Here is a 19001-nt window from a genome sequence, read left to right on the forward strand (position 1 = left end):
GAAGGAATTGTCAATGGCATTTCATCTAGAAAGTGGATTTTGATTGAGATTTAGATTTTTTATACTAATCCCCTTATATAAACTAGCTTAGTATGTAAATATAATCAAAATAGCATCCATTAAAATTGCAAAACTTATTTATTAAAATATGTAAAACAGCCAGCTGCAGCAGTAGTGATTAAGAAGTATAAAAATAAATTATTTTGCCAACAAATATTTATTGAGTTCCTACTATGTGCCAGCATTGTATAGGAAGTTGTAATACAAAGATAAATAACACAAGTCCTTATGCAGCTAACCATCTAGTTAGGCCAAATGATGGGCAGATAAATAATCCAAATATGATGGGATAAGCTCCTTAAAAGACTGTCAGCTCAAAGACATGTTTGTACACCCATGTTCACAGTAGCCAAGAGGTGGAAGCAACCGAAGTGTCCATCAACAGACGACTGGATAAACAAAATGCGGCATATGCCTACAATGGAATATTATTTGGCCTAAAAAAGCAATAAAATTCTGACATAAGGTGCAATATGGATGAACTTTGAGGATATACGGAGTGAAATAAGCCAGTTACAAAAACACAAATACTGGGGGCGCCTGGGTGGCTCAGTCGGTTAAGCGTCTGCCTTTGGCTCAGGTGATGATCCCAGGGTCCTCGGATCGAGCCCCAAGTTGGGCTCCCTGCTCAGTGGGGAGCCTGCTTCCCCCTCTTCCTCTGCTGCTACCCCTGCTTGTACTCTCTCTCCCTCTCTCTCTCAAGTAAATAAAATCTTTAAAACAACAAACACAAATACTATATAATTAATCAAGTTCATAAAAAGAGAGAGTAAAATGTTGGTTGCCCAGGCCTTGGGAGGATGTGGGGAGTGGGGAGAGTTCTTTAATGGGCAGAGAGTTTCAGCTTGGTCAGATGGAAAAAGTTCTAGAAACTGGATACACAACAGTGTAAACATACTTAACACTATTGAACTTTACCCTTAAAAATGGTTAAGGTGGGGGCGCCTGGGTGGCTCAGTTGGTTGAGCGACTGCCTTCGGCTCAGGTCATGATCCTGGAGTCCCGGGATCGAGTCCCACATCGGGCTCCCTGCTCAGCAGGGGAGTCTGCTTCTCCCTCGGACCCTCCCCCCTCTCATGCTCTCTCTCAAATAAATAAAATCTTTAAAAAAAAATTTTAAAAAAATGGTTAAGGTGGTAAATGTTGTTATGCACAATTTACTACATTTTTAAGAGTAAAAAAAGTGTTAGCTTCATGAAGGCAGGGGTACATTCCATTCACTCTTAAATTTCTAGCATCTAACAGAATGCCTGATGCATAGTAGGCTCTTGATAAATATTTGACCTTCCTCTGGCTTCTCCTCCCCATCCAACGTCCTACACAACACAGCAAAGGCCAGGTCCTCTGTGAGCCAATTCAGCAGACAAAGGCACTTCTCTCCTTAGGGCCCAGAAGGGGAAGAATTTCAAATATTTGTGATTTGATATTTGGCCTGGTCACACCAACTATTCTTTACTTCTCAATTATGCTTATCTGAGCTTTTTTTGGCATTTAAGTTTCCTAAAGATAGATACTGTTTCTATTTCCCAAAACAGAGTTGTGATGGACTTTGTTAAGAAAAAAAAAGTGGAAGGAAGTCTGTGAGGTGAAATCATTACGAGGCCAGTGTACAAATGGGCTCTGGAGCCAGGCTTGCGGGGCTCAGGAGGAAGGATGAGGTCATTAGCATATATTTGCAGTTCCACTGCCCGGCCCTCCCTTCACTGGCTCAGTCTGTTTCCAGTTGCTTGGTTTATTCTTTTGGGGTTTTTTGTTTTGTCTTGTTTTTTTGGTTTTTTTCACTTGGTCAAAAATAGAAAGACAAAAAAAAAGTTGCCTTGTACTTATTTTAGCTTTTCTACTTTTTTTCTCATGTCTTTGTTTTCCCATTTGCCATGATCCTTCTTCCTGCCACCTGTTCGTTTCTGCTTTTCCTACCTTTCTCCATTAGGGCTTTTCCTTGTGTTCTATACACCTGGCTTTGTGCCTGGTATCCATGAAGGACAGGTAAGTGTGGTATTTATCTACAGCACAGACATGGAGCCTGCCAAGGACCAGAGGGATTAGCACCAAGGAATTCCCTGTTTCTGGCCCAGGCACCGGACAGAGCTCCCTGTTGTTGGTTCTGACTTCGCGTTGGCCCTGGGCATGCATGTTGCATGTTGCTAGGCTTTAGAGTAGAACAGAAGTGCCTTGCCTAATGTTGCAGAAGAAGTCTGGAGGAGAGGGGTGCCTGGGTGGCTCAGTCGGTTAAGCATCTGCCTTCAGCTCAGGTCATGATCCCGGGGTCCTGGAATCAAACCCCACATCAGGCTCCCTCCTCTGTGGGAAGCCTGCTTCTCCCTCTCCCATTCCCCCTGCTTGTGTTCCCTCTCTCTCTGCCAAATAAATAAATAAAATCTTTAAAAAAAAGAAGTCTGGAGGAGAAAGGTAACAGGGTATCTTTCTTCTTTCTCCTCAAGCTGGTATGCTGCAAGGCTACGTGCAGACCACAGCCAACCCAGGCCTTCTTGGAAACAGGGCCAATCATAGAAACAAGCAAGGTTTCCAGGCCTGGAGATTTGATCATGTTACTTTTTAAATGCAATATTTAAATAGTTCTTGCTGTGACAGACACTATTTGAAGTGCTTTTCTATAGTAACTCATGTAACCCTTTAAATGTTAATTCACTTAAGCCTTAAAACAACCCTGTGAACTGGGAATCATGATTGCCTGGATTTTATGGAGGAGGAAACTGAGACCCAGAGAGGTTAAGTGATTGCTCAAGGTACCAAAGTTAGTTAAGTGGTAGCGTCAAGATCTGAATCCAGACAGCCTGGCTCCTGAATCCATGCTTTTAACCACCATATGGGTATCATTTTTTGAAAATATACATTACACCACTTCACTTTTACAAAAGACCTACATTAGTACTTGGTTTTGCTAACCAAAAGAAATCCGAAGAGGATTTTTGCTTTTACAAAAAAAAAGGGGGGGGGGTGAAAAACAAAACCAACATGTTCAGCATTTGTTATGCACAGAGCCCACACGTACAGAGGCAGCGTGCACCCTGAGCCGCGAGAGCGGCCCTGTCAAGCTCCTTTCCTGAGAACTACACCGAGCCTCTCGGCACCAAGTCACCAAAGCTTCGAACTGTGTCTGTGAACATCTGTGCTTTATCTCGATTTATTTTGTGCATCCGTTAGCAAGATGTGTTCTGAGGTATCAGCCTAAGAGAGGTTATTTTTTATAAATTGATGGTAATAGCTTCTTTGCTTCATGCCATTTCAGCTTATGGAAGGATTCGTAGGAATGCTCTACTGTCATGTAGTGGGGGACACCAGCATGATGCTGCCTCTCTGGTTTATGTAGTCTCCCAGGATCTCCTTTGGAGATCTCAGGCCTGATTTTTTTTTTTAAGATTTTATTTATTTATTTGAGAGAGAGAGAATGAGAGATAGAGAGCACGAGAGGGAAGAGGGTCAGAGGGAGAAGCAGACTCCCCGCTGAGCAGGGAGTCTGATGTGGGACTCGATCCCGGGACTGACTCCAGGATCATGACCTGAGCCGAAGGCAGTCGCTTAACCAACTGAGCCACCCAGGCGCCCTCAGGCCTGATTTTATCAAATATCTTCTACCAGGTATCATACCCTCCGGTAGGAGCTGGACAATGTGTGTATCCCTCTGAAATTCCTGTGTGGCTCTTGGGATACGCGCCAGCAATCATGTGTTCACAGGCTCCATTCCGCAGAAGACATAAGAACCAGACCTTCTCTCTCTCTCTCTCTCTCTCTCTCTCTCTCTCAAGAAAGGGCACCAGAAAGCACTTTCTACTCCTACAGACTTTAAGAAATAAAATTTTAGTACATGTTTAATAAAGATAAAATATCACATTATGCCACACCTCGTATGAGGGTTCTCCCTCGACCCCCATAAGCGATGATATTACCCTGGGATCTGTCCCCATTCAGGGCGAGTTTATAGGGAGCTGTCCCCACCTTCTCCACCCAGACCCTTGTGAACAGCATCATGAATTTTTTAGATGGTTGGTTGGACTTGGGAGTGCAGTTCAGACCTATAGGACAGATGTTCCGGTGAGAGTCGAAAACTGGTCTGGAGAGGAGCCCATGACTTTGGCCTCTTTGTCCTGGAAGATTATGCCATGGCCCTAAATATCTGCAGATCCTCTGACCTTCCCTATCTCCCTCTGGCTGCGCCCCAAATGGCTTTCCCTGGTAAAAGCTGGGTTAGCAGAGAAGAAAGCTTCACAGGAAGTTAGGATGAGTATGGCTTTCTGCTGTCCTCACGAACTCTGACCTATGTTGAAGGACTGGGTCTCATCATTGTAAAGAGAGATTTGTCTCTGGACTCTTCATGACCTCTGCCAGCTTCCTACTCATAAATCCAAGGCCTCTGCCCATTCTCCATCTCTAAAATGCGTGTCCTGGATCTGCCTCCTATTGAGCCCTAGTTCTAATCTGGCTGGCCCTGGTAGAAAGTGAATTCCTGTTAAGAAATTAGCTGATAACATCTGAGGCATGGGCTCTCCTCTGTATATTTCATTTGCATCTTAATAGGAATATTCAAAACCAAAAAGTTAAAAAAAAAAAACAATTGAGTACCTCAGGGTGAAATGTCAGGCTCCTTTACACAGAGATCTGGGGGGGTGGTATCCTGTAGCTCTCCCCACATTTGTATATGCACCTAAAACTGGCCGTAATGTCAATGTCAGGCCCACAGACATCCTCAAATCCAAAAGAAAAACATTCACTTTGCAGCAACAACTGTCCCTCTTTGAGTGTGTTCTTAGGACTCACCAAATCCTAGGACCCAGAACAGGGCATGCTAAGGAGTTCAGTTTACTGGCAATTTGGAGCACAGTCCTTTGTCAAGTGGGGTATTTCCTCTGACATCACTGGACTGCTCGTCAGCTCCAAAATGGGTCTTTGCCAGGAAAACCTGAATTGAAGAGGAGGCTGGGCCTTCGGGGAAGAGAGCCTGTGTCCTGGTGGGCTGGGTGTGTCTGCCCCAGGCATCTCTCAGAGGTGCTGACTCCCTGAACTAATGTACTTTTGACCTAAGAGGGGAAAAAAGGTGTAAACAGTGGAGCTGCCTGGGTGGGACTTTTTTAACTGCCAGGATGGTGACAGCCCCAGCCCCACCTACACCATCAGAAGCCCATGCCCACCCTGCCTGTTTCTTCCCACTCCCTTGCATCACCCCTCCCTCCCTGTTCTCGTGAAGACCAGCCTAGGTGACACCTTTTGCTTCCCAAACCTCCTTTGTAGCTCTTCTTTGACCCCTTTCCTCAAAATATTCTCAATCTTTCCTCCTCCAATGCCAGACTGTTGGCATCTGTCTCCCATCTTGTGCAGCCTGCCATCCCTAGCTAACCATGGTTTTATAATTGTCTCTGGTTAAAGTTTAAATAGACGGGTTTCAGCCCAAGAGAAAAATGTAAACAAGCCCTTTCTGCAGTCTTTCAGAACTGCTGACTTCCAGTGCTTTTGAATTCTGTACTAGGAAATTCATTCAGCTCCTCCCTAACCAAGGAACTGAGAGCCGTCACTGGGCTTTCAGAGATGTGAGAGCCACTCTGAAACCATCGAGAGGCTTTTAGATAATCTACACTTTTCTTTTTAACTCAATTAAGCCATCAGGATCCAATTCCTACTCTAGGATGTTCATCTGTTGTATCAGTGAGAGAACAGTTAAGCAATCTTCATGGGCTGGCCTCTGAAGTAAAGGAAGGAAGTGAAAGGAATTGTCATTTCCTGGTTGGAATTTCTTCTTTGGGGGGAGGAGGGGTTTGTATTTGTTGCCCCAGGTTTTGGGGTTGATGAGGCTGTCTTACGAATCATGAGAATGGGATCGCTCTTGGCCAATGTGCAAGGAAGAGGGAGGCTCGGGTTTGAGCTGGTGATTCAGGCATATATCCCTTCATTTGCTGTGTTTCCTCAGAAGTAAGCAGGACATTGTTTTGAGTCTTGATTAAGAATATTGATTTTCTATATTTTTCTATTTTGTGTACTTCGTGTACTTGTGATCTGGTGTCAGGACGAATTCAGCAATAATTTTGATGTTTTCGTCAACAATTTGATTGGATCTTTGCCTTCTCCTATTAAAAAACCTTCAGTAATTGTCTCATTGCAATTTCTGGCTCCTATTCAGAGTCTTCCATGGGCCGGCTCCAACCCGCCTTCACCTTCCACTATTCCGGCCATGCACTGACCTCACCGAACTTTCCACCCAGCTCCTGTAACATGTTCCCTTACTCTGCAGTGTCCCAATGCCTGCTGACCCCTCCCCCAGCCTCCTCAGAGTCTTCCCAAAATGCCACCTTCCTGTGTTCTGTGAGCTTTCCCTGCTCTCCCTGCACAACCCAATAAACCACTCCTTCCCTCAGTTCTCTAGCAGTCCACAACTGTCCCCATCACAGCAGCCTTTATTTTGCTGTTTGTTGGTCAGCCTGTGTCATGGGTCAGCTTCCTGCACTAGCTACTTAGCTCCTTGAATGGAGAATGGGGTATTCATCCCCCCATACTGCCCTGCCTCGTACGTGGCCCATCATCAGGGCTCAAAAATATTTAACCTTTATTTTTCAACCTCCCTGAAAACTTGATGCCAATATTTTTTAAAACAGCTCTTGAGAGGACCCAGGAGGAGTGAAGAAAGGAATCTGGGGCCAGACAGATTTGAGTTCAAATCTAAGCTCTGTTGAGTATTAGTACCAGGATGGCTTCTTTTCCAAGCCTCGTTGTCTTCGTTTGTAAAATGAAGATAATCAGATCTCTTTTATGGGTTTTTGTGTGAATTAAAATGAGATCATGCAAGTTATGAAGCTAACACAGTTCTGTCTTGTCCTTACCATCCCTTGATGTTAAAATATTTTTTTTAATTTTTAAATTTTTTTTTTTTTTTAGTAAGCTCCATGCCCAGGCTGGAGCCCAATGCAGGAATCAGTCCCACAACCCTGAGATCAAGACCTGAGCTGAGATCAAGAATCGGATGTTCAACCGTCTGAGCCACCCAGGCGCCTTGATGTTAAAACTTTTAAATGTTGAAACATTTAACTCTGGAACATGGATTGTAGTAATCAGTTTAATAGATATGTGCCACATTTTCCTGTTAATAGTACAACCTTCCTTGATACAACAGTTTCTTCTCACAGTCGTGAGTTTTTCAAAGGCTTATCTTGTAAATAGGGTCGGACTTACCTATTTGACACCTGAAGAAATCCCAGTGATGGGGAAGATGACGAGCAGCAACCTGTTTTTTGTTATTTTCACACATGGAGGGTCATCCTCACACCATCACACTGGTCTCATTTCCAAGGTTAACTTTAAAGAGGAGAAGACACCGATTAGGACACTCTTTTCCCCGTCCACCAAAAGCTACTTTCACCCATGGGAGGGGAGCAGGGAATTCCATTCATCCATCCAACATTTATTGAAGGCCTGCCATGTACCAGGACACTAAGATAAAAGATCAATCAGCCAAGGTCTGTGCCTTTATAAAAGGCTGAATCTAATGAGTTTGGGGTAGTGGGCAGATAAGCAACTAAATGAGACAAGGATTGTGGGATGGTCAGCCTGTCAGGAAAAGCTTCAGAAAGAGGTTCTACTTGAGCTGAGTCTTGAAATATCCGTATGTGGCTGTCAACAATCGGGGCAAAACACTTCAGGTGGAGGAACCCTAACTCCGGCTCCTTCCGAACCTCTGCTGGCTTCATGGAGCCTGAAGCATCTGGCTCTACCATCTCTCCCCTGTTCAGCGGTCTTCTCTTCCGCCCAGGCGACTTAAAAATCCTTCCTTGGCAGCAGCAACCTTATTAGTGCTGGTTCCACTCAGAGAACTGACAGGAGAGGCTCTATTGCTGCTTCTGCTGCCGGGACCAGAAAACAGCTGGAGTTGTTTGAGGTCCCTAGGGGAGGGTGGAGGAGCTGAGCACGCATGTGCGTCCATACCTGGGTCCGCGGGTGAGTGCATTTCAGAGTGGGGGGAGGGGTGTCCATCTGGGTGGCGGGCTAGATGTTGATCTGCAGGTGTTGCCACAGAAAACAGAAGTGGATATTCAGAAAATCAAGTGACAGCTCAGGATCTCATGGACAAGCTGAAAGACGGCTCAGAGAAGTGTGTGTGTTGCGCGGGGGGAGGTTGAAATAACCTCAACCAAAACAGAATGAAACAGAGAAGGAAGTTGCATCAGAAGAGGAAGAATGCCAGTGTCATGCTGAAGAGCCACAAATGTCACAAAACAAAAATAAAACGTGTGACTCTTATTTTATCTAGTCAAATACTATTAACATATTTTCTTCTTCAGAGCATTATTAAAACTATTGAAAATGACAGAAATTAGTGTAGCAAACAGGGAGAACACAGAAAAACACAAACAAAAAATGGTTATAATTTTTTTTTATGTTACATACCTCATACTTCATTTATTTGGGTTAGTGATGGATTATAATTTTGTCTTCTACCTCCGTAAACAAGTTTCTTTTCTCCAGTACTTAAAAAATATTAAAAACAAGTTCTGAGATTGACTTATTGAAGAACACTTAAAAGGTCTCATATTAGTACAAATTGGGAAATTTTAATAAAGATACTCTAATGATAGTGAAGTGATTGAAGATGTCAGAGCAAGAAATATAGATCTCAGGGATGTTCAGTTTTGTTTTGTCTTGTTTTAATTTTATTTAGTCAGTTATTTTTAGGTAATCTCTATCCCCAACATGGGACTCAAACTCACAACCCGGAGATCAAGAGTCACACGCTCTTCCAAATCAGCCACCCAGACGCCGCCCAGGGATATTAAGTTTTTTCATTTCTGTTCAAACAGCAATGTTACCGTCTTTACCAAAAAGGAATAAAAGAGCACTCTTCCTTTTGATTACATTCTTGTAACTACAAAGATGAAAACTTTATGGGATCGACTTTAGGTGAGGGGGGTTTTATAAAAAGTTAATATAACCCTGGAATAAGCATGGTATCAAGACTCATATGAGTCTTTTGACTATTACTTTACAAATATAGTCACAGGAACTGGCTTCCCATCTCCTTCTTAGAATTAAAATGATTAACTGATTTGCCAATTTTACAAATAGCTGAAAGTGTATTGAGTTTGGAGAAGTCAATTAGGGAAGTTTTGCATGCTTTAGTGAAAGTGCAAAACGGTAGTTCCCAGTTGAATAAATTACTAGTCCATATTCTAGTTTACCAGGTAAGTAGTGAATGGGCTTGGGGTAGACAGGAGATGAAATGATTAGGGAAAGAGAAGCCTCCAGTGATGGAGAAAGGGAGCAAATAGGTCTGATGCTCCCTGTTTACTTATGCCAGGTTTTCAGTAAATAATTGTGGAAGGAAGGGAGGAAGGAAGGAAAGAAGGAAGGAAGGAAATGAATTAATGAATGGTAAGTACAAAGAAAGTGGCATAAATGCCTAATTCAAAATGGAGTTTAAATTTTGCTTCATGACAGCGTTATAACAATATTCCCCTATGCTATACCTGCCTTGGCAACATACAAAGATGTATAATTTTCAAAAGTTGTGAGACCCTTAAAAAAGGAAACATATAAAAATTAGATTTGGAGGAAATGGAAATCTATGCAAATCTAAATTTTTAGATTTTTCTGAAGATATTTTTACAAGTCTAAATTCAGTGTTACTTTAGGAACCTGATAATGGATTGAAATTGTTTTTTATTTTTAAAACAAATCACTGGTGGGGCTACAAGCTGACATCAAATGTCATTTGGCTTTGGCCAACTGAGGAGAAAACAGCAAAAAGTTAGAAAGAAAAGATACCATAAACATCATAGTAAAAGCAAACGAAACCAGAAAGTTTTTTTTCCCCCTAGACCCACTGCTTTTTATAAGAAATTTGTTTTCAGAAGGTAACTTAAGGGTTGTGGGGAGAGGGAGAAAAAGTAAACCAAATCCATGGACTGTAACTTTTTTCAAGGCACCTACGTTTTGGTCTAATGTGTGGATGTCCCCATTTGTGCCAGTTTCCCCACTCTCTGGGCTCCCCCATCTCCAGGGCCTCTCCACCTGGACATATTTCCTGATGCAGCACTTGTTGGGGATGCTGAGTCCCACTCCAGAGTAGTCTGATAAATCCCCTACCTCAGCTCTTATTCTGGGAAGCATGTCCTTTCTGATGGTGTTCCCAAGGAATGGGAGAGAGAAGAGAGGATGCACGTATGAACTTAGAGATGCTAAGTTCTGCTTTACATTTTAAATCTATAGATCTTTCCTTTAATAAGTGGCAGGCCACTCTTAATTCCTGCTCCTCTGTACTGAAGAACTTAGCATTGCTTCTTGCCTTGGTGATCCAAGGAACTTTGCTCTTTTCCCAAAATACCTCTCTCTCCCAAAGCAATTTCCCCTCCTCTGAGAAATGCTGTCATGTCAGGCTGCACTGCCCTTGAACCAGACAACTTTCTCTGCTTGTCTTTATCTGTCTAAATAAAGCTAACCTACATTTGCTGTCTAATTCATTCGGATGCTTGCTGATGCTATTTAAAGCATCCCTTAAGGCTCTGTGGAAAACAAGATGCATTATCTCCAGTAGAGAACCTTTATGTTTGTTGGTCATTTAAGGAATTCAAGAATCTAAAGAATCCATTCAGTCTTTAGTAGTTCAGATGTAAGGGACAAAGGAACTCTTCCGTGTTTTTTCGTTCCAGGCAGTCTTCCCTGACTTGTATGTTGCTGGTTCAGCTGATAGAAAAAGAGGTAGCTAGAAAGTTAATCTCTCTTTCTCTCTCTCCCGCTTGCACCGCCCACCTCTGTGTGTGTGTGTGTGTGTGTGTGTGTGTGTGTGTGTGTCCTTGTCTCTAGGCTTCACGAAACCCAGCTTTTTTTCTTTTTTTTAAGATTTTATTTATTTATTTGAGAGAGAGAGTGAGCAAGTGAAAGAGAGAGAGAGAAGAGCACAAGAGCAGGGGGAGAGGGAGAAGCAGACTCCCCACTGAGCAGGGAAGTCTGATGCAGGGCTCCATTCCATGACCCTGGGACCATGACCTGAGCTGAAGGCAGATGCTTAATTGACTGAACCACCCAGGCACCCCAACACCCACCTTTTCTGAAGATTAATTTCACAACAGAATGTATTTTTCATCCTGGGCTTTGATAATTGGTTAGTCCACTGTGGTTACCTGTCCCCTCTCAGGGAGCAAATGTGAAAGATCAAAAAGAGCAGCCACCTCAGTAAACAAGCTTTTTGGTGAGTTTTTGGCTTGTCTCCACCTCCCATTCTTCAACCTCCACCTGACATTTCATTAGAGAATCCTGGTACTTCCACATTCCAGAAAAAAAAAAAGGAAATTCTAAACAGGGAAAGGAATAAAATAATGGGGTGGTAAATAGGACTCCACTGTGCACTTCTATATGGGAGTTCAGAGAGGGTTTCAAATCTGTTGCTTGTTTTTTTCAGATCTGGTATTTGTCTGTCTGTTGGCTTGCTTAGTGGTAGGGAGACCTGGTACAATGGGATGATCTTAACCATTAGTGCCCTGCTGCTCCCCGAAGCACATGTTTTTATCAGCATCCACTTGTTCAGCCACGATTCTGTGACGTCCATTGCAGAGAGTGAGTCAGAAGCCACAAGCTAACAGGTCTATTCCTTCCCACTGTCACCTAGGAAACCAAAGCATCATCCACAGGAAATGCAGGCCCCAATGGGGGGTGTGCCCAGATCGGGTTATAAAGCTTGCATGAGTTTTTCAAAAGAGGTCAAATAATAATGTGTAGAATCTCAGTCTAGGGTGGAAAGTGGATCCAGCCTCTTGGGTGTGGATGGAAGGAGGACAGTCATGCAGAAATACCAGGAGAAATTAATCAGCTAAAATCATGGGAGATGTCTGCTTTATAAGAAATTTACCAAGGGCAAGGGTTATTGAGACGTGGTTTGATTTCCCCCCCAGCAAATGCATTTATTTGCCCATTGGTTGAGCGTGGGGGGTTTTTGTTCGTGGTTTTTTTTGTTTTGTTTTGTTTTTGGCACATTTGGATGGTGTGTGAAATGAGATGAGGAAATTGACAACACATCAAACCAGGCTTTCTGCTGAGTGAGATGAATATCCTCTTTTTCATGGCTATTCTCCCTTGGATTAAAAAAGTGATGGAGTGTTCCTTCAAAGAAAACCACACCCTGATTCCCCCCATGACCTCACTGTTTTTTATTTTTATTATTTTTATTTTTGCCTGTGCCTCATTTTTTCCCTCCTTGACCACTACATTTTAGCATAGTCAGTTGGCCTTCATGTATATATACAATTTACCACACACTATACACATATCTGTGAATGTAAGCTGAGAAAAATTACGTGTCCATTTTCGTGTTGTTCAACGAGCTCAATGTTTCCAGGCAGTTTATACTCTCATACCACTATGGGCGAAGGATTCTACATAAAAGTACAATGTGAGCTCTCTTAGAACTTCTTATTTTGACTCAAAGAATATTAGAATGGGGTAGGGGGAAACAACTCAGAAATCATCTGGTTTAATCACCTCATTTTTCACATGAGAAATTAGTCCTAGAGAGGTGAAGTGATTTGTCTAAGTTCATATAATAAATCATGGTATATATGGGAGGCAGAGGAGAGGAGAGAGAAAAGGTAGGAAGTTTGACCACAAGCTCAGAATGAGTCAACAGGTGATATGACCACCTCTAGGACTGTTAAAATACTAAGTTGCATTAATTGAAGTATGAAGTCCCGACTGGGAGGGGCAACTGGTACCCTCCCACGCTGGTCAGTGTTGCCAAGAGTATGATGTTCTGTTCTGAATACCCATTGAATGGGAACAATGACAAACCAACCAAAATGCCCAGAGGAGGGTAAAGATGGTGATAAGAGTTTTAGTAACTATAACATAATAAGAACAATGAAAAACATTATTTAGCTTGGAAACCAGAGGTTTGTCATGGAGGGAATGAGAGTAAGTATTATTAAATAACTGAAGGGCTGCCTTGAAGAGGGTTCAGACTTATTTTGAGTGACTGGGAAGGGCGGTCACAAATGAGTAGAAGTTAAAGATAATGGATTTTAGCTCCATATAAGTAATTTTCTAATAATTCTAGCTGATTGAAATGTATTAAATTGATAGGGTAGTGGATTAATTCTTTATCTCCAGAGGTGTTCGAGTATTCACTCATTTATCCAAACACATTTATTGAGCACCTGCCATATGCCAGTCATTGGACTAGAGGGACTTTGAGGTTGTGGTCTATGTTAATTAAGGCAATACTAACTGTAGTATTAAATCTGTATATCAAACCTGAGACATGATAAGAAATTTATTTCTTACTCATAAAACATCCAAAATGGGTGTTCATGGTGGGTGGCTCTCTTCCAAGTGGTCATTCAAGGAACCAGGCCCTTCCATCTTGTAATTCTGCCATCTTCAACATGTGGCTTATGAGATTGCTGTAGGCATTAACATCCTGCTGACAGACAGAGAAAGAATATGGAAGATTGTGTGGGGAGATTTTTATAGGCTAGACCCAGAAGTGGTGCACAGAAGCTCTGTTCACATTCTTTCTATCCAGTGGAATTCAGTCCCATGGCCACGCCCAACTGCAAGGGAGGCTTAAAATGCAGTTCTGTGGCCAGGAAAAAGAGGAACAGGTTTGATAACTGACCAGCAAAGCTTTTACCACACTATCCAATTCTAAGTTTCTATGATTATGGTGACAGAACTGGCACAGGAATTTTAAAACTTTCTTTTTTAATGCCAATGTCACCATGTCTCTTGTTTACACTACATGTCTTCCTATTGAAGGTCTCCTGTTGAAGATATATTGTTTAGTTTTAAAAAGCAAAGTACAAAATAATGTATATATTATGCTACTCTTCTGAATGAAAAGAGGAATCGTAATGATAATATTTATTTGTATCTGCTCACGTATATATGAAGAAACACTGGAAGAATACAAAGAAACCATAGGGATAAGGGTGGAGGCAGAGGGAGGAAGGACCTATCCCTGGGAACAAGACTTGTCCATGTATGCCTTTAAATATTGTTTAACTACTTACTTACTTAATTAATTCTAAAACTATATAATTTAAAAAAACATTTCTTTCTACTAGAGAAGAGTTTTTCATGGATGGACCTCTTTTTGTTTTCAAGTAAAGAAAAGCTTGAGGAAAGGACTATCTGGGCAGGTGAGCAGGGCATAACTTATGAGCCTGAAGTAACGACAGTGATGAATATAATGCCTTTCCTGTTATAAAGCACCTGTACTGGATTAATTAGATTTTTCAAATGAAAGTAAAAGAATAATAATGCAACAATAAACTTGTTTTATGTGGAATCATCTAAAAGTCTCAGAGTGCTTTAAATCTGATATCATTGTTTATTTTTATAGCATTCCTAGTAACTATGATACAAAAGATTTAAATTAATTTCTTGTTTTGTAAGGTACTGTCAGAGCCATGAAAAGAAGTTTAATTGCCTACAAACTCCTGTTAGACTTGTAGGCCAATGATCTTGCTTCCTGGGTAGCATCAACACTGGAAGTATGTGATAAAAATCCTTTATGTTTTACAGCATTTTCACAAATAATTTCATATTTGGTTTGTCCATCGACTATGTAAATTAATTGTGACTGGTACCTCTTTAGAGATAAAAACAAAGGTGGTCACTATAAATAAAATTAAAAGTCTAAAAAAAAATTGGAAGAAGAAGGATGCTTCCTTAATATATAAGAGCTATTACAAATCAATAATTAAAAGGCAAATATTTCAATAGAAAAATTTACAAAAGACATGCCTTAAAATCATAGAAAGAGATCTCAATAACAAATAAACATTTTTAAATATCCTCAAAATGAGTGGAGATAAAAGAAAAATAGTATCTAGTGCTGACAAAGGTATGTGGAAGTAGGAACACTGATAGATTTCTGGAAGAGTTATCAGATGGCAAAATCTTTCTGAAGGAAAATTTGGAAATATATTAAAACTCCAAAGATGTTCAGAACGTTATGACATAGTAACTTCATTCTGCTAATATATCCTAATGAAATATTCAGAAAAACATAACAATCTATGCCAAATGATATAAATATCACCATTCTTATGAGTTCAACAAAGGGTGGATCCAATGACATAGTAAGGAAATGGAATATCAAGCTGCCATAGGAAACCATGTTAAAGAATTAGCTAAAAGCCAAAGGAAAATTCTACAACCCAATATCAAATAAAAAACCATGATTAAAAAAATACAGAGAAACACTTGTTTTTAGAGCAACTTATTTTTCATCTCAGTGAAATTTCACAGGTGGGCAAACTGCCAAAGAACCCGTCTTTTCCACTGCCACAGTGCCATTCTAGGGAAGTACATTTGTGACCATAGTCATCAAATCACATACAAATGTGTCATCAACCAAAATTATTTTTAGACAGTTTGGTTGGTTTGCATTGTCTTAATGAGGCTGACGTTGTAGGGTTAATATCTGTGTGGGTCACCTAGCACAGGGAGACAAGCTAGGTCGGCCAAGTAGTTCATACCTACAGTCAGCCATCTCACAAATGCATGCTCTTCAGAAGACCTATATACAGTGTGTCATTTCAGTCCATATGATTTCAGTTCAGTCCATATAGGACAGTGCAGCTACCAAACTTCATGACAACATGTGGCCTTAGCATCTTCAAACTCAGAACCTCAGTTAGCCATTAATAAGAGAAGATACTTTACTTATATGTTCAAATTAAAAAAAAAAAATCTACCTGTAAGCACAGGTTGGATCACAATGTTCTCCAAAGGTTAAATACTAAAGAAAGTTAAAAAAAAAAAGGCTTATTTTTCCAGTTGAGGGCATTAGAAAAATCAAGGGTGGTACACGGTTTACCTCTATTTCCCAGCGACCTGATTCAATGAATTCCTATTGAGTTCATGTTCTGAGATTTGCCAAAGAGCAGGTCAATGTCACTAGAGAATTTAGACATTTGTCAAAGCACAGAAGGCTACGGATTCACAACTCAGTTTCTGGCCTCAAGTGCAATTTTCTCTCTCTGTTTTCAGGATCCGCTCCTCCCTGCAAAACACCAGAGCTGCAGGCAGTTCTCTAAATAACACCGTGTCCCTGGCCTCCCAGCTCCCATTTGAACGTTTCGGCAGTGCTCCTTTGAGGTCTGCCCTGCACCGCCTCCCATCTCCCAGGCTCGTCTTCACTAGTCTGAGTCAGCTGTGAGTCACCTCACTCATTAGCAGAACTCAGAATGCTTCTCCATTCTCTGGATCCCTTTTGTCTCCCTCCTTTTAACTGGTTTCCTGGCAGCCTAAGGTCTGTGGCCAACCCTGAAGTTAAGGTGTAGGTCACTACTAAGATGGTCGGCTCAGTAAAGAGGTTGGCAGACAGAAAGTAGATAGATTAAAAGTGATGGTGAGGATAATGATAATAATGATGATGGTGCACAGTTGCTTGCTTCAGAAAGCACCCGAAGGGCCAGATTTGGTGACTACCTGTGTAGGCTCATAGGACAGCACAGAGATCCTTAATCCTTGGTCTCTTCTTTCTCTTCCTTCCCTCTTCAACCCCCCCCCCCCCGCCCCGGACACACATGCCCATTTGGTACAAGGTGAAAATGTACAGACTGCATTCTCTGTGAAAATTAGGTAAAAGAGCTGCATCCGACACTGGTGGGGTCCCTTTCCCCAGCGTTTTCAGATTTGTCATTCTCACGTTTACTCATCCGATTTTACATTCTCAGTGCTTTCCAGAAAGGGCAATAGAGAAGGATTTGTGCCTCGTTGGTGCCTCCTGGGCATATAAAGGAGCCTAGTGAAATGATATTAATAAGAAACTCTAGATTCACTGTAGAAAATACCAACACCAGAATGCTGTTATTAATTCATTAATATTATTAAAGCCCTTTGTAAGATGGTCAGTACTTTACTCAGCATGGATAGTCACTAGCTTTCGGTAAGTCAGATGATTTACTTTAGAAAGGGACCCCAGTGATACCCTGTCCAGTCTTTCATTCAATCCGCAGACATTTATGGAGCACCTACAATAAGGAAACCCTGCACAAAATCCCCCGGGCTGTGTTGCTTGAGCTCCACTGTGCATGCACACCAATATTACCTGGGAAGCTTGCTAAAATGCAGATTCTGGTCCAAGAAGCCTGGAGTGGACACTAGAGGTTCTGCATTTCTGTGAGCTTCCTGGAGATGCTCACAAACTATACTTTGAGTAGCTCGACTTTAAGGGCTCTGCACAGAGCCAGACAAGTCTTGATTCCCTCTCCAAGGAATGTCAGGAGGTCCACAGGCTCTGTGAGGCTGCCCTATGCCTTCCTCCTCCTCAGCTCTATTTATCCATGAAGCCCAGACAATGGTGACCCATTCTTGCCAGTGTTCTTGGCTTTCTAATGTCTTCACTCCCAGTGGAGGATGTTAAAATTGCAGGATTCAGGTTTGGGATTCAGGCAAGGAAAAAGGCCCATTTATCTTCTACCTCGGCTATGAGGTCTGGTCTAGGCCACTTAGCAGAGAGCTCCGAACTTGTATTTCAGGCAGAGCCTTTCTTTGATTGCTACAGTGATCTCCTTTTATGATTTGTTAGTTTGTATCCTTTGTCAATTTTTCTGTTGGGGTCTTTGTCTTTCAATTATTGTTTGTAATAGTTCTTTATTAAAATATTAAGGGGAATCTCTTTTACCCCCCAAAAGTTGTTGTTGTTGTTGTTGTTTAGTCTTTTACTTTTGTCTATTAATTTTGGAGTTAGGAATCTTAGACTCTAGGCTAATATAAATTTTCTTGCGAATCTGAGTAAGCCCCTTTACCTGTTGTGACCCAGTTCCTTTGCCTGTGAGTGGAGGCAGTAAAGACTACGTATCTCAGGGAACTGTTCAGAGTACATGTGGGATAGTGCTGCATAAATATAGAATGTGGGTACTTTGTTTTTGGAGCTTATATTAACCTGATAGTTTTACTGAACGTAGTGTGGGACATAGTTGACTGGTGTTAACAAGTACCAGTTTGGTTTTGGTTTATTTTGGTTTTGGTTAAACAAACATTTATTGAGCACTTACAAGTACTATGAGTGCTGTTCTAGGTTTTGGTAGTATTAACATACATAAAATAGAATTAGAAGCTGCCCATTAAGCACTTTAAAGGCATAAAAGTGCTAGTGATTTCTGTTTTCCTTTGGCCTCAACTATCACTTTTTTTTTTTAAAGATTTTATTTATTTATCTTACGGAAAGAGTGAGAGACAGAGCAGGGAGGAGGAGGCAGAGGGAGAGAGGGAAGCAGACTCCCCGCTGAGCAGGGAGTCTGACATGGGACTCGATCCCAGGACCCTGGGATCATGACCCGAGCTGAAGGCAGATGCCCAACCGACTGAGCCAATCAGGTGCCCCTCAACTATCACTTTCTAAATTGTCAACAGATTAGATCTTCTACCACTCCTAACATGTCTGATTAAGAAAGGGCCTCAGTATTTAGGCAAATGACCTGGTTGTTTCTTGGTGTCTACATTGCTGTCTCATCTCTACAAGAACCTCATACATGTTAAAATTATTTCTCTACACAGTAGAAGTTATAAGAGTAATAGTATTCCAATTCAGACTGACAGGTTTTTGTCTAGCTTTGAGAAATAGAAAATTTGTACTTATCCCCCATGTATGACGTTTATGTTCTTTCTACCACTGACTATAAGAAAATATGTAATGTGTATGTATATATGTGCGTGTGTATGTTTATCTATCTATATATAGCCTGCCAGATAATGTTTTATCTCCACTTGATATTTGCCTTTAAATAGAGTCAAAGGAAAGAAACTCTAATGGCAAAATTTTCACTATCATCCAGGTAGAGAACACTTCCCTACTCCCACTGGCACCCCCGTTAGTCTTCCTACACACTGAACTGTCTTATGGGTCCCTACACTGAGCATAGATAAAACAAAACAAAAAAAAGTCAATATTATTGAATCTAATCTATTTGCCAAGCACTGTGCTAAGTGCTTTCACATAC

General features: G+C 41.5%; 1 protein-coding gene and 2 long non-coding RNA genes across 24 annotated transcripts in view; 1 reads left to right on the forward strand and 2 right to left on the reverse strand.

Moving 5' to 3' along the window:
• Window positions 1-8301, forward strand: part of LOC114211665 (uncharacterized) — an 87376-nt gene extending 79075 nt beyond the window's left edge. For all 3 annotated transcript variants that reach the window (XR_015766779.1, XR_003609810.2, XR_015766780.1), the window contains one exon: window positions 6943-8301. This is a non-coding gene — a long non-coding RNA (uncharacterized LOC114211665). The remainder of the gene's footprint in view (window positions 1-6942) is intronic.
• Window positions 1-9398, reverse strand: part of LOC114211664 (uncharacterized) — a 74212-nt gene extending 64814 nt beyond the window's left edge. For 4 of the 19 annotated variants that reach the window (XR_015766766.1, XR_015766770.1, XR_015766775.1 and 1 more), the window contains exons 1-2: window positions 7987-8416; window positions 7237-7359 (exon numbers count right to left, since the gene is read on the reverse strand). This is a non-coding gene — a long non-coding RNA (uncharacterized LOC114211664). The other 15 variants (XR_015766772.1, XR_015766771.1, XR_015766767.1 and 12 more) reach the window with 11 other exon arrangements.
• Window positions 9399-13140: 3742 nt separating this feature from the next.
• LOC148162539 (uncharacterized) overlaps window positions 13141-19001 on the reverse strand; it is a 60179-nt gene continuing 54318 nt past the window's right edge. The window contains exons 5-6 of one of the 2 annotated variants that reach the window (XR_015766781.1): window positions 15872-16057; window positions 13141-13465 (exon numbers count right to left, since the gene is read on the reverse strand). Coding sequence is in view for 1 of the 2 variants with exons in the window: in XM_088018510.1 (XP_087874636.1) it covers window positions 13382-13465 (84 nt within the window). In the remaining variant the exon portion in view is untranslated. The remainder of the gene's footprint in view (window positions 13466-15871; window positions 16058-19001) is intronic. The other variant, XM_088018510.1, reaches the window with a different exon arrangement.

Source organism: Eumetopias jubatus, unplaced genomic scaffold, assembly GCF_037043125.1.
Source record: "Eumetopias jubatus isolate StellerSeaLion01/CBP00866 unplaced genomic scaffold, mEumJub1_p1.0 scaffold_14, whole genome shotgun sequence".
NCBI classification, from domain to species: domain Eukaryota; kingdom Metazoa; phylum Chordata; class Mammalia; order Carnivora; family Otariidae; genus Eumetopias; species Eumetopias jubatus.